Source organism: Pristiophorus japonicus, chromosome 15 (genome assembly GCF_044704955.1).
Source record: "Pristiophorus japonicus isolate sPriJap1 chromosome 15, sPriJap1.hap1, whole genome shotgun sequence".
Taxonomy (NCBI): Eukaryota; Metazoa; Chordata; class Chondrichthyes; family Pristiophoridae; genus Pristiophorus; species Pristiophorus japonicus.
The window spans coordinates 163,568,147-163,583,406 of record NC_091991.1 but is presented as its reverse complement, the minus strand read 5'-3'; the positions used below and the strand labels follow the sequence as shown (position 1 = coordinate 163,583,406).

Below are 15,260 nucleotides of genomic sequence, written 5' to 3'. Positions count from 1 at the left end.
GGTGCTGCAACTGTTAATAAATTCATTAGCAACAAACATTTCCTTTAATTTTATACTATTGCAAATTATGCTGGACTTAAGTTATCTTATAGCTTCTTAGTTATGATAATGTTTGAATTACAAGCTTTTAAAAACAATTAAAACCTTACACAGGTCTGTGATGAACTCCTGCTATTAATGGTGATGCCATAGCAAGACGTCAACAGTGGAGTAGGTCTATGGCAATCATCCTGGAAGGAGAAGATGGATGGTACAGGCAAACTACAGGATGGGAGGGTGCAATTAAATAAATTAAAAATCTAAAAGTTTCTTTTTAATCTAATAAAACTAAAAAAAATTACATTATTAAGGATGAATAAAATCCAAACCTTTAGATAGATCTTGCACCTCTCCAAAAGGAGGTTCCATTTTAATGATGTTTTCTGCTCTTCTGTTAAACTGCAAAACTCATCGGTCTAGAAATTATAGCATAAGATATATAGTATCAGTTTTGTAATCCTAAACCATCAGGTAATTAACTTTTATTTATATAGCGCCTTTAAAGTAGTAAAATGTCACAAGGCGCTTCACAACACAATTACAAGACAAAACAGATAAATTTGACACCAAGCCAAAAAGAAGACATTAAGGCAAATGACCAAAAGCTTGTTTAAAGAGGTAGGTTTTAAGGAGCGTCTTAAAGGAGGAAAGAGAGTTTTAGGGAGGGAGTTCCAGAGCTTAGGGCCCAGGCAGTTGAAGGCATGGCCACCGATGGTTGAGCAGTTATAATGAGGGATGTTCAAGAGGCCAGAATTTGAGGAGCGCAGACATCTTGTGGGGTTGTGAGGCTGAAAAGGATTACAGAGATAGGGAGAGGCAAGGCCATGGAGTGATTTGTAAACAAGGATGAGAATTTTGAAATCGAGGCGTTGTTTAACTGGGAGCCAATGTAGGTCAGAAAGCATAGAGTTAATGGGTGATTGTGACTTGGTGCGAGTTGGTACACGGGCTGCTGAGTTTTGGATGACCTCAAATTTACATAGTGTAGAATGTGGGAGGTCGGCCAGGAGTGAGTTGGAGTAGTCAAGTCTAGAGGTAACAAAGGCATGAATGAGGGTTTCAGTAGCAGAAGAGCTGAGGCGGGGCGGAGGTGGGCAATGTAACGGAGGTGGAAAAAGGCGGTTTTAGTTATGCCGTGGATATGTGTCTGGAAACTCATTTCAGGGTCAAATATGACACCAAGGTTGCGAACAGTCTTTTTCACCCTCAGATTGATGCCAGGGAGAGGGATGGAGTCAATGGTTAGTGAACGCAGTTTGTGGAGGGGACAAAAGACAATGGCTTCGGTCTTTCCAATATTTAATTGGAGAACATTTCTGCTCATCCAGTACTGGATGTCGGACAATCTGACAATTTAGATACCAAGCAGGGGTCAAGAGAAGTGGTGGAGAGGTAGAGCTGGGTGTCGTCAGCGTACATGTGCAAACTGACTTCGTGTTTTTGGATGATATCGCCAGGGGGCAGCATATAAATGAGAAATAAGAGGGGGCCAAGGACAGATCCTTATGGGAAGAGAAGCCATTGCAGGAAAGCAAGGTGCACCGACAGAAAAAGCTGTCGGGAGCACCGCACGGTGGTTTAAAGATTTTTGGAGCTAAATTTTGCGGGAGTTGCGATGGAGGTGCGCCCTTTGATGACGTGCTTAAGATGGTTGGCAGCAGCGGGGCGGAAGTGGGGCCAGCCAGAAAAATATCCGAGCTGAATTTCGCTGGTGGCGGCCATTGGACTGGAAGTCGGCGGCCGCTCGACTTGGCCGCCTGGCTGCCGCTTTCTGGCAGTAAGAGGCCTTTTTGGGAGCTGAATTTCGGCCCTAGTAGGTTCGTGTTCCATGGAGTCACAGCCACTATCCTGGGGAGGCACCTCAGCAATCCTACTGATCTGTTGGAGAACAGGTTAGTGGACTGCTCTGACATCCTTGGAAGCCCTTTGAATTGTGGTCTCCAGAGCCACAATGGCAACAGCCTGAGCTTGCAACGCAGAAGTCTGAGCTTCCATGCTAGCAATCTGAGATTCAGTGCTGCACTCAGACCTTTGGTGAAAGCTATTTGGTGCTGCAATGGAAATTGTGACTTCGGCCACCAGATGCTGCATATTGGTTGGTTCCACAGGTGTGCTGATGGAGGTTACCACCCGTTCCATATTGGAAAGGATGGACTCCAAGCTCTGCGCAAAGCTCTGTGCCAAGTTGGTGCTCGGCTACTCCATGTTCCTTCATTATGCGCACGCTTTCCGACAGGCTTTCCAGTGCACCAAACATTTGATTGTGTACACCCTTCAGGCTAGAATTTCGGTAGGTTTGCGACCGGGTTTTCGTCGCGATTTGACCCTCCATGGCAAAAAACCCAGTCGGCGGGATCTTCGGGCACCTTTTTGCGGCGGCGCTTCCACATACTGCCGGGGAGAGGTGCGCCAACGTGAAATGACGTACAATGCGGATTACGTTACTGTCGTAATTTCGGCACTCTCTGCCACTCCCAGAATACCTATAGAGTCAAATCTGCAGTCATCATCATAGGCGGTCCCTCGTATCGAGGATGACTTGCTTCCACAGCAAAAAGGGATGAGTTTCAATGAAGGACCTAATATTCCAGGTCCCGAACTACATGTTGAAGGGTGGAAGATGCCTGTGCGTGGATTTTTTAATGTGTGGTGGTCGTTACACACCAGCCACCACATGGGCTTGACAGAACTAGGTCCTGGTCCAGTGGCAAGGATTAACCAAGACGACTGGAGGCCAGCTTTTCTGCACGGACCTATTGCGCACATATTGCAATGTGGGCTGGCCCATGCTGCCCCTGGCACCCTCTCCTGGGCCCCGATCACATCGCTCTACAATCTCTCGCCGCTCCTTCGCCCCGATCTCGTCGCTCCTTCGCTCCGATCTCGCCACTCCTGCTGTACCTGCTCACGCTTCAATCAGCGACCTGGACCTTGGTGATGTCTAATCCAGTCGCCCTCCTCATAGCCATCGCCCTCCTGAACCGGCTCGTGCTGTACCTTGAAGTGCGGTGCAGCCCTGCCAGCAGCGGTAAGTATGAAGACCGGCAAAAAAGATAAGTTAAAGTTTTTATATTTTAATTATTTTTCAGCGATTTAGTAGGTAAGGATTTTGTGCATGTTTTTTGCAATTTGTTTTTCCCCCCTCCCAAGGCCTCTCTTACAGCGCTACCGGCCTCGGACTAAAGTTGCCAAAACTCACAGTTTGCGCCGTGAATCTTCGTGCAACGCCAAGTTTACCGAAAGGCTGAAATTTAGGCCTAAAAACGGTAATGTAGTGAAAATGGTTATTTTGGCGTAAAACTACCGTTTTCGCCGACAACCGAATTTCTAGTCCTTCTTCCGTAGCCTGGCCCAGCAAGGTCCTTATCTGACTCCTCTGCAGCAGAACTAGTGTGTGACCTTGCCTTCCAGTGAGCTGGCACCTACGCTATCCTTTCTCCCCACCCCGGCTCCTGTGCACTTGTGCCGGGTGTCTCACGACATACAGATCCCGCCCCTATCCTAGCTGTTAAAATGCACGCAGTGTCAGTCTCTGAGCTGATGGCTGCAAGTGTAAGAACGAGTGTCGGTGTCTCTTCATTTTCACAGTCTTCTTCCTCTTTCCCTCCCTGACTGGGAAGGTTCCAGTTCTTGGGTATCTGAAATGACAAAGGATCAAGGGTTGGGTTGGTGAGGTGAGAGGAGAAATATTGGCCTAGAAATCCCAGTCTCCCCGGGTCCGTACTGTGTGCGCGGACCCGGGAAGGCCCCGAAAAAGCCTGTTTTCAGCGCACAATGAGCATACGCTGAAAACCGGCTTTTTCAATCTGTCAAGCTCTGGCTTGACAGATCCTCTGTATCTTCACAGCCAGGACATTCACATGGGCAAGATTGTGGTATTTACCCATACCTTACCCAGCGGATGTCCTGAAAACCCTTGCGCCTGATAAAAGCAGGCGCATAGTCTACTTTTACAGGAGTAAGAGTTTTAAAACATACAAAAACATAGTAAAATAAAATTTAAAAAGCACATTTTATTGTTAAAAACCTGCTCACTAAGGTAAGTTTATTTTGAACCATAATTAAAAAAACTTTTTAAAAAAATCAGAAAAATATATTTTTTATAAGACATTAATAACTTAAATTTAAATTAAGCTAAAATATGTGGTGTATTTTTCCTATTTTTTATTTGTGTTTTGGTGTTGGGGGGGGTGTTTCTCAATCATAATAATGAGAACTCCTACTTATGGAGTTCCCATTATTATGAATGAGAAAATACTGTACCTGGATTGGCTGCCCAGTGTCATGTGACTCCAGCTCCAGCTTACGGACGTCCAGACGTGCATGCGTGCCGATGCGCAATGAGTGGAGACCTCAGGACCGGGATTGCTGGTGGGCGCAGCAAGATAAGGTAGGCGCGCATCTTTTTTTACCTTTTTCTGTTGTTCGCCCGCGGGAAGACCTCAACCGGGATTTCTAGGAGCGCATGCTTACACCATCTGCAGCTTGTGAGTCAGAAGGGATTGTGGGATGATGGAGAAGTGAGAAGGAGGGTTATGTATGTGATACCCCCATCGTTGATTGCTTCAGCCCCACCTTAGCCTTAGGGATGCTGCTTCCCATGATGGCCAGCACTGTCTCCTCCATGGGAATTACATGCAGGCGCGCTTGTCCTCCTCCAGTTCATTTTGCTGCCTCCTGTTATGCACCACCATCTCCTGCAAGAAAGAGGGAAGTGTGTCAGTGAGCATCCTGCAATATGTTTGGGTGATGTGGCTATCGTGAATGAATATGTAAACTTGTATATCCCTTTACAGCCACCAGAGAGCTCATCCCCTGGAGTCCCAAGGGATCCCATAATCCCTTGGGAGCACAGGTACTTAAGGAGGCCTCACAGGTTGGAAAGGCACTCTGGAGACCTGCAATAAAAGACTGAGGTCACATTTTACTTTGAGCTCACAGTATTCAGTCAGACTCTTTCTTCATACACAACACCAGTGTGTGTGAGCTGTGAGTGCGAGGCTTTCAACAGTGCTATGTGAGGGTGAGGTAAAGCATATGATTTGAAGGGTTGAGTACTGATTGTTGGTAGATGGGTGATGGGAGTGTAGTGAATTGAGCAGTGAATGAGGCTAGCGGTGCAGTTGGTAGGATATACTATTTGAAGATTGGACTCACTGACCTTGACAACTCGTGTCAGATCGTTAAATTTCTTCCTGCACTGCATCCATGTTCTTGGAGCTACACTCCTGGTATTGAACTCCACCACTACTTACCACTGCCTAAGCATATGATTCAAGGGTCTCCTGCCCCGCTGTGGATACACGATGCCTTTCCTATCCCCATCTTGCACCAAAACCCCTGTGCATTGTCAGAAAACCTTGGTGCATGCTCTCCTGCATGTTCAGTCATTCCTCAAAGCATCGCAGGACAGATTTAGTTTTCAAATGACTTCCACCACTTCTTCCAGCCACAATGTACCTGCCCTTTAATAGGTGCAGGCTGCCTATAAGTAGCACTAGCCACTCGCAATATCATTTCCCCTGCTGATGTGTGTAGCCAATGAACAGTGCGGGCTGCACACAGCATTCATGTAAAGCATCAGGCAGCACTAATCCCCATGCCTGTTTTCAGGGGTTATCCAATTTAACTCTCTAGGAGTTGGGGCTCTAAGCTTTTGGTTTTAACCCTGCTGGGCTACTGAAGTCACCAGTATGTACCATAATAAAGATGGATTAGCTCATCGTAACTTTTTGCTCTTTTCCCCAGCACAACTTGTGGTGTGGAGGTATCATCAATGGATATATGTTTCAAACTTGTAAGCCTGACGATCCCAAATATATGATTAAGCAGACTACTGCATGATGCATTGGGATCAATGAAGTTAATAACTGCTGTTGCTACTCCAGGGGAGAGAAAAAAGCTCTCTGAACAATTGGACAGAGAATGGGTGAAAGGCCCTTCAGTCTATCTCATCTTTCTTCATTGACAGCAAAGTTCTAATACAGGTTTTATGCATATGCCATATAAGATGTACATCCAAACAGTTCTGCTTCATTATCCAGAAATCTGAGGCATCTAATGCCTTTGTCCGATATGCAAAATCTAGGACTTGTGGCAAAGAGGGAAGTCTCCAGCCTACACTGGCTTGTCCCTAAGCACCCTAGAGGAGTCAGCCACATAGCAGGCCAAAGCTGCTCACATGATGATCTTGGTTAAGTAACTAGCAACGGACAGGCCTGGTATGCATCATCATCTAGGCAGTCTCTCGAAACGAGGATGACTTGCTTCCATGCCAAAAAAAGATGAGTTCACAAGTGTTTCAATGAAGGATCGAATATTCCAGGTCCCGAACTACATCCTGAAGGGTGGAAGATGCCTGTGCGTGAATTTTTTTAATGTGTGGTGGCCGTTGCACACCAGCCACCACACGGGCTTGACAGAGCTAGGTCTTGGTCCAGTGGCAAGGGTTATCCAAGACGACTGGAGACCTGCTTTGCTGCTCGGACCTAGTGTGCACACATATCGCAGTGTGGGCTGGCCCGTGCTGCCCCTGAATTCATACCTCTCCTGGGCCCCGATCATGTCACGTTACAGTCTCTCGCCGCTCCTTCGCCCCGACCTCACTGTTCCTGCTGTGTGTGCCCATGCTACAGTCACCGACCTGGACCTTGATGACGTCACTCTTTGCTGCTGTCACTGGTACTCAGCACTAGATACATGGAACATCAAGGTGGTTGGCACATTACAGTTGTCCTGTGTAAGTCTTTCCACTGCACTGAATGCAAGATGTAGATAGCATAGCTGATGAAGAGGCGCTGAGATTTGGGACAATGGCTTTTGGAAGACGTCACCTGGAGACCAGATATGAGAACATATTCTCATTTGTCCTGGGTGTGATACTTACCATTATTGGGTTACAGAGGCAAGCAACTACTGAAGCTTTGCATCTCCAATTAGTAGAACCACTATTTGGTGATGATGTTATGATGTAGTCAGATGGTGGCATTACATTTTCAGATTTTATGGTGAGTTGTGTTGCTTGCCATGCTACTCATGAGCAGCTCCTTGTATCTGCTGTCTGCCTAGTTATCCAGTGCCTATGCTATGGGGAGGGGGCAGAGGTCGGGGGAAGAGAGAGAGAAGAATCAGTGTGGGTGTGATGGCTCCTAGAGGACACACACAGCAATTAAACATTTGAACAAGTCAATTCTGTATGAAACTCTGTAATTTGATACTTGAGCCAGTTCAGGGAGCAGTGCGGGCTGCTGCAGGAGGGTGACGGCTGCGAAGCCAGGTCGCTGATTGCAGTGCGGGCAGGCACAGCAGGATGGGTGAAGGAGTGGCAAGAGTTTGTAGATGGAAGTGACCGGGGCCCAGGAGAGGCGTGAAAATATTAGGTCCTTCATTGAAACAACTGTGAATTCATCCCTTTTTGGCGTGGAAGCTTGTCATCCTTGTTTCGAGGGCTGCCTATGGTTTTGACTCGAGCCAGACAGGTTGACAGTACTGCAGAGCTTCCAATAGCCTCTCTGCACTGGAATTGCGCAACTGCAAGTAGATTTCATTGCAGTATGTCTGCTATATTCTGGTGTTGATGAATTACAAATGAATTGCATGAAATTTGATATTTATTTTCAGTGTATTTGCTATGATTGGGTAACACTAGTATCTTTATGAAAATAAAGCCAGTGTGCTAAGTAATAAGAACACGGTTTGGATAGGAATTGGGTTCCCATCCCTTTAAGCGTCAGTGAAATCTATATCAGAAAATTGGGAAAAATACAAAAGGGTGTATAAGGTATTTTTAAAAACACAACCATTTTGATATATGTACGTAAGCAATATTTCCTGCTGAAAGTCAAAGATCAAATATATTTCTATTCAAAAGATGCAGTATTCTATATATATGAATTAACTAGCATTTCAAACTATTCCAAAAGGCAGCCTGGGTTAAGGAATATTAGATCTTTCACGTTTGCGCAGGAGCAGTGAGTTATTTTGCTGGGTAACTTTTTCACAAGAACACAGTTTCAGAATTGCAGGAATTTGTTTTTTCAAAACACAATAATGCTTCAACTTAACAAGAGAATGAACAAATTTCTGTTTAATTTTAACATAAGAACATAAGAAATAGGAACAGGAGTAGGCCATACGGCCCCTCGAGCCTGCTCCGCCATTCAATAAGATCATGGCTGATCTGATCATGGACTCAGCTCCACTTCCCCGTCCACTCCCCAGAACCCCTTATTCCCTTATCGTTTAAGAAACTATCTATTTCTGTCTTAAATTTATTCAATGTCACAGCTCTCTGAGGCAGCGAATTCCACAGATTTACAATAAATTTCTCCTTATTTCTGTTTTAAATGTGCGGTCCCTTATTCTAAGATCGTGCCCTCTAGTTCTAGTCTCCTCCATCAGTGGAAACATTCTCTCTGCATCTACCTTGTCAAGCCCCCTCATAGTCTTATACGTTTCGATAAGATCACCTCTCATTCTTCTGTATTCCAATGAGTAGAGGCCCAACCTACTCAACCTTTCCTTATAAGTCAACCCCCTCATCCCCGGAATCAATCTAGTTGTTATGTATTTAACTCCTTGTAACCTTGTAACCTGCATCACACCTGTCCACCAGAGGGCCTACCTGTCGGAGTCCCAAGGGATCCCAGCATCCCTTGGGAGTACACTATATAAGCAGGCCACCCATGAGGCACTTGCACTTTGGAACTATAATAAAGGAGCTAAGGTCACACTTGCTCATTACACACAGTACTCGGTCTAACCATTTATTATGAGTATAACAATTGGTGACGAGGTAACGAACTGCGCGAAAATGCAAAGAACAGTCGGCATCCTGGAGAGGTTTGTGGAGGGGGATGACTGGGAGGCCTTCATGGAGAGACTCGACCAATACTTCGTAGCCAACGAGCTGGAAGGGGACGAGAACGCGACCAAATGAAGGGCGATTCTCCGAACTGTCTGTGGGGCCACTACCAATGCCCTCATGAAGAATCTCCTGGCCCCAGCTAAACCAACAGAGAAATCCTACGGAGAATTGTGTACGCTGGTCCGGGAGCACCTAAATCCTAAGGGAAGTGTTTTGATGGCGAGATATCGGTTCTACACATGTCAACGATCAGAGGGCCAGGAAATAGCGAGCTACGTCACCGAACTAAGGCGCCTTGCAGGAGATTGTGAGTTTGAGGGATTCCTAAAACAAATGCTCAGAGACTTTTTTGTACTGGGCATCGGACTTGAGACAATCCTTCGCAAACTGTTAACTGTAGAAACTCCGAATCTGAGTAAACATAGAAACATAGAATACAGGTGCAGGAGTAGGCCATTTGGCCCTTCGAGCCTGCACCACCATTCAATATGATCATGGCTGATCATTCACCTCATTACCCCTTTCCCACTTTCTCTCCATACCCCTTGATCCCTTTAGCCATAAGGGCCATATCTAACTCCCTCTTGAATATATCCAATGAACTGGCATCAATGACTCTCTGCGGCAGGGAATTCCACAGGTTAACAACTCTCTGAGTGAAGAAGTTTCTCCTCATCTCAGTCCTAAATGACCTTCCCCCATATCCTAAGACTGTGTCCCCTGGTTCTGGACTTCCCCAACATCGGGAACATTCTTCCCGCATCAAACCTGTCCCGTCCCGTCAGAATCTTATACGTTTCTATGAGATCTCCTCTCATTCTTCTAAACTCCAGTGTATAAAGGCCCAGTTGATCCAGTCTCTCCTCATATGTCAGTCCAGTCATCCCTGGAATCAGTCTGGTGAACCTTCGCTGCACTTCCTCAATAGCAAGAATGTCCTTCCTCAGATTAGGAGACCAAAACTGAACACAATATTCCAGTTGAGGCCTCACCAAGGCCCTGTACAATTGCAGTAAGAACGCCCTGCTCTTATACTCAAATCCCCTAGCTATGAAGGCCAACATGCCATATGCCTTCTTCACCGCCTGCTGTACCTGCATGCCAACTTTCAATGACTGGTGAACCAAGACACCTAGGTCTCGTTGCATCTCCCTTTTTCCTAATCTGCCACCATTCAGATAATATTCTGCCTTCGTGTTTTTGCCACTAAAGTGGATAACCTCACATTTATCCACATTATACTGCATCTGCCATGCATTTTCCCACTCACCTAACCTGTCCAAATCACCCTGCAGCCTCTTAGCATCCTCTTCACAGCTCACTCCGCCACCCAGTTTAGTGTCATCTGCAAACTTGGAGATATTACACTCAATTCCTGCATCCAAATCATCAATGTATATTGTAAAGAGCTGGGGTCCCAGCACTGAGCCTTGTGGCACTCCACTAGTCACTGCCTCCCATTCCGAAAAGGACCCGTTTATCCCAACTCTCTGCTTCTTGTCTGCCAACCAATTCTCCATCCACGCCAGTTCATTACCCCCAATACCATGTGCTTTGATTTTGCACATCAATCTTTTATGTGGGACCTTGTCAAAGGCTTTTTGAAAGTCCAAATACACCACATCTACTGGTTCTCCCTTGTCCACTCTACTAGTTACATCCTCAAAAAATTCCAGAAGATTTGTCAAGCATGATTTCCCTTTCACAAATCCATGCTCACTTTGACCGATCCTGTCACTGCTTTCCAAATGCGCTGCCATTTCATCCTTAATAATTGATTCCAACATTTTCCCCACTACTGATGTCAGGCTGACCGATCTATAATTTCCCATTTTCTCTCTCCCTCCTTTTTTTAAAAGTGGTGTTACATTAGCTACCCTCCAGTCCATAGGAACTGATCCAGAGTCAATAGACTGTTGGAAAATGATCACCAATGCATCCACTATTTCTAGGGCCACCTCCTTAAGTACTCTGGGATGCAGACAATCAGGCCCCGGGGATTTGTCGGCCTTCAGTCCCATCAATTTCCACAACACAATTTCCCGCCTAATAAGGATATCCTTCAGTTCCTCCTTCTCACTAGACCCTCGGTCTCCTAGTACATCCGGAAGGTCATTTGTGTCTTCCTTCGTGAAGACAGAACCAAAGTATTTGTTCAAATGGTCTGCCATCTCTTTGTTCGCCATTATTAATTCACCTGAGTCCGACTGCAAGGGACCTACGTTTGTCTTGACTAATCTTTTTCTCTTCACATATCGAGAGAAGCTTTTGCAGTTAGTTTTTATGTTCCTGGCAAGCTTCCTCTATTTTCCCCCTCCTAATTAAACCCTTTGTCCTCCTCTGCTGAATTCTAAATTTCTCCCAGTCCTCAGGTTTGCTGCTTTTTCTGGCCAATTTATATGCGTCTTCCTTGGATCTAACACTATCCTTAATTTCCCTTGTTAGCCACGGTTGAGCCACCTTCCCTGTTTTATTTTTACTCCAGACAGGGATATTCAACTATTGTAGTTCATCCATGTGATCTATAAATGTTTTCCATTGCCTATCCACCATCAACCCTTTAAGTATCATTTGACAGTCTATTCGAGCCAATTCACGCCTCATGCCGTCGAAGTTAGCTTTTCTTAAGTTTAGGACCCTAGTTTCTGAATTAACTGTGTCACTCTCCATCTTAATAAAGAATTCTATCATATTATGGTCACTCTTCCCCAAGTGACCTCGCACAACAAGATTGCCAATTAGTCCCTTCTCATTACACATCAGCTAGTCTAGGATGGCCAACTCTCTAGTTGGTTCCTCGACATATTGGTCAAGAAAACCATCCCAATACACTCCAGGAAATCCTCCTCTACTGCATTGCTACCAGTTTGGTTAGCCCAATCTATATGTAAATTAAAGTCGCCCATGATAACTGCTGTACCTTTATTACACACATCCCTTATTTTTTGTTTGATGCTGTCCCCAATCTCACTACTACTATTTGGTGGCCTGTACACAACTCCCACCAGCGTTCTTCCCTTTGGTATTCTGCAGCTCCACCCATACTGATTCCACATCATCCAAGCCAATGTCCTTCCTTCTATTGCGTTAATTTCCTCTTTAACTAGCAACGCCACCCCGCCTTCTTTTCCTCTCTGTCTATCCTTCCTAAATGTTGAATACCACTGGATGTTGAGTTCCCAGCCTTGGTCACCCTGGAGCCATGTCTCTGTGATGCCAATTACATCATATCCATTAATTGCTATCTGCGCAGTTAATTCGTCCACCTTATTCCGAATACTCCTCGCCTTCAAGCTTGTCTTTTTAACACACATTGCCCCTTTAGAATTTTGCTGTAATGTGGCCTTTTTTGTTTTTTGCCTTGGGATTCTCTGCCCTCCACTTTTACTATTCTCCTTTCTATCTTTTGCCTCTGTCTCCCTTTTATTTCCCTCTGCCTCCCTGCATAGGTTCCCGTCCCCCTGCCATATTAGTTTAACTCCTCCCCAACAGCATTAGCAAACACTCCCCCCAAGACATTGGTTCCGGTCCTGGCCAGGGGCAGACCGTCCGGTTTGTACTGGTCCCACCTCCCCCAGAACCGGTTCCAATGCCCCAGGAATTTGAATCCCGTCCCTTCTGCACCACTCCTCAAGCCACGTATTCATCTGAGCTATCCTGTGATTCCTACTCCGACTCGCATGTGGCACTGGTAGCAATCCTGAGATTATTACTTTTGAGGTTCTACTTTTTAATTGAGCTCCTAGCTCCCTAAATTCGTGTCGTAGGACTTCATCCTGTTTTTTGCCTGTATCATTGGTACCTATGTGCACCACGACAATTGTCTGTTCACCCTCCCTTTTCAGAATGTCCTGCACCCGCTCCGAGACATCCTTGACCCTTGCACCAGGGAGGCAACATACCATCCTGGATTCTCAGTTGCGGCCGCAGAAATGCCTATCTATTCCCTTTACAATTGAATCCCCTATCACTATCGCTCTCCCACTCTTTTTCCTGCCCCCTGTGCAGCAGAGCCACCCACGGTGCCATGAACTTGGCTGCTTCTGCCCTCCTCTGATGAGTCAACCCCCTCAACAGCAGTGTATCTGTTTTGCAGGGTGATGACCACAGGGGACCCCTGCACTACCTTCCTTCCACTGTTCTTCCTGTTGGTCACCCATTTACTATCTGGCTGTGGACCCTTTACCTGCGGTGAGACCAACTCCCCAAACGTGCTATTCACGTCATTCTCAGCATCATGGATGCTCCAGAGTGAATCCACCCGCAGCTCCAGTGCCGCAATGTGGTCTGTCAGGATCTGCAGGCGGTTACACTTCCCGCACACGTAGTCATCAGGGACACCGGAAGCGTCCCTGAGTTCCCACATAATACAGGAGTAGCATAACACGTGTCCGAGCTCTCCTGCCATGACTTACCCTTAGAATAAGTTAATTTGGCAACAACAATGCTAAATGTTACTGACTGAAAAAAAAAGAGAAAGAAAAGCTACCTCCCAATCACCAGCCAATCACTTACCCCCTTGGCTGTGACGTCACCTTTTGATTTCTTTCAACTTCTTTTTTGCCTTCTGTAGCTGCACAAGCACGCCTCACCAACGAACTCCCCGACGCCTCTCGCGGCCTTTTTATGGGCCTCCGACCCCGTACTCACGCCTCGTCAATGCACTCCCCGACGCCTCTCGCGGCCTTTTTATAGGCCTCCGACCCCGGACTCACGCCTCACCAACGAACTCCCCGCCGCCTCTCGCGGCCTTTTTATAGGCCTCCGACCCCGGACTCACTCCTCACCAACGAACTCCCCGGCGCCTCTCGCGGCCTTTTAGACATAGAAACATAGAAAATAGGTGCAGGAGTAGGCCATTCGGCCCTTCGAGCCTGCACCGCCATTCAATGAGTTCATGGCTGAACATGCAACTTCAGTACCCCATTTCCTGCTTTCTCGCCATACCCCTTGATCCCCCTAGTAGTAAGGACTTCATCTAACTCCTTTTTGAACATATTTAGTGAATTGGCCTCAACAACTTTCTGTGGTAGAGAATTCCACAGGTTCACCACTCTCTGGGTGAAGAAGTTTCTCCTCATCTCGGTCCTAAATGGCTTACCCCTTATCCTTAGACTGTGACCCCTGGTTCTGGACTTCCCCAACATTGGGAACATTCTTCCTGCAACTAATCTGTCTAAACCCGTCAGAATTTTAAACGTTTCTATGAGATCCCCTCTCATTCTTCTGAACTCCAGTGAATACAAGCCCAGTTGATCCAGTCTTTCTTGATATGTCAGTCCCGCCATCCCGGGAATCAGTCTGGTGAACCTTCGCTGCACTCCCTCAATAGCAAGAATGTCCTTCCTCAAGTTAGGAGACCAAAACTGTACACAATACTCTCGGTGAGGCCTCACCAAGGCCTTGTACAACTGTAGCAACACCTCCCTGCCCCTGTACTCAAATCCCCTCGCTATGAAGGCCAACATGCCATTTGCTTTCTTAACCGTCTGCTGTACCTGCATGCCAACCTTCAATGACTGATGTACCATGACACCCAGGTCTCGTTGCACCTTCCCTTTTCCTAATCTGTCACCATTCAGATAATAGTCTGTCTCTCTGTTTTTACCACCAAAGTGGATAACCTCACATTTATCCACGTTATACTTCATCTGCCATGCATTTGCCAATTCACCTAACCTATCCAAGTCACTCTGCAGCCTCATAGCATCCGCCTCGCAGCTCACACTGCCACCCAACTTAGTGTCATCCGCAAATTTGGAGATACTACATTTAATCCCCTCGTCCAAATCATTAATGTACAATGTAAACAGCTGGGGCCCCAGCACAGAACCTTGCGGTACCCCACTAATCACTGCATGCCATTCTGAAAAGTCCCCATTTACTCCTACTCTTTGCTTCCTGTCTGACAACCAGTTCTCAATCCACATCAGCACACTACCCCCAATCCCATGTGCTTTAACTTTGCACATTAATCTCGTGTGGGACCTTGTCGAAAGTCTTTTGAAAGTCCAAATACACCACATCAACTGGTTCTCCCTTGTCCACGCGACTGGAAACATCCTCAAAAAATTCCAGAAGATTTGTCAAGCATGATTTCCCTTTCACAAATCCATGCTGACTTGGACCCATCATGTGACTTCTTTCCAAATGCGCTGCTATGACATCCTTAATAATTGATTCCATCATTTTACCCACTACCGATGTCAGGCTGACATAATTCCGTTTTCTCTCTCCCTCCTTTTTTTAAAAGTGGGGTTACATTGGCTACCCTCCACTCCATAGGAACTGATCCAGAGTCTATGGAATGTTGGAAAATGACTGTCAATGCATCTGCTATTTCCAAGGCCACCTC

At 46.2% G+C, this 15,260-nt stretch overlaps 1 protein-coding gene across 11 annotated transcripts in view; it reads right to left on the bottom strand.

Moving 5' to 3' along the window:
* hagh (hydroxyacylglutathione hydrolase) overlaps positions 1–15,260 on the bottom strand; it is a 287,679-nt gene that overhangs the window by 39,886 nt on the left and 232,533 nt on the right. For 7 of the 11 annotated variants that reach the window (XM_070901239.1, XM_070901238.1, XM_070901236.1 and 4 more), the window contains 2 exons: positions 369–455; positions 150–230 (listed from right to left, as the gene is read on the bottom strand). In XM_070901239.1, the coding sequence (XP_070757340.1) occupies positions 150–230; positions 369–455 (168 nt within the window). Of the gene's footprint in view, positions 1–149; positions 231–368; positions 456–4,614; positions 4,737–15,260 lie in introns of those variants that run through there. The other 4 variants (XM_070901244.1, XM_070901243.1, XM_070901246.1 and 1 more) reach the window with 2 other exon arrangements.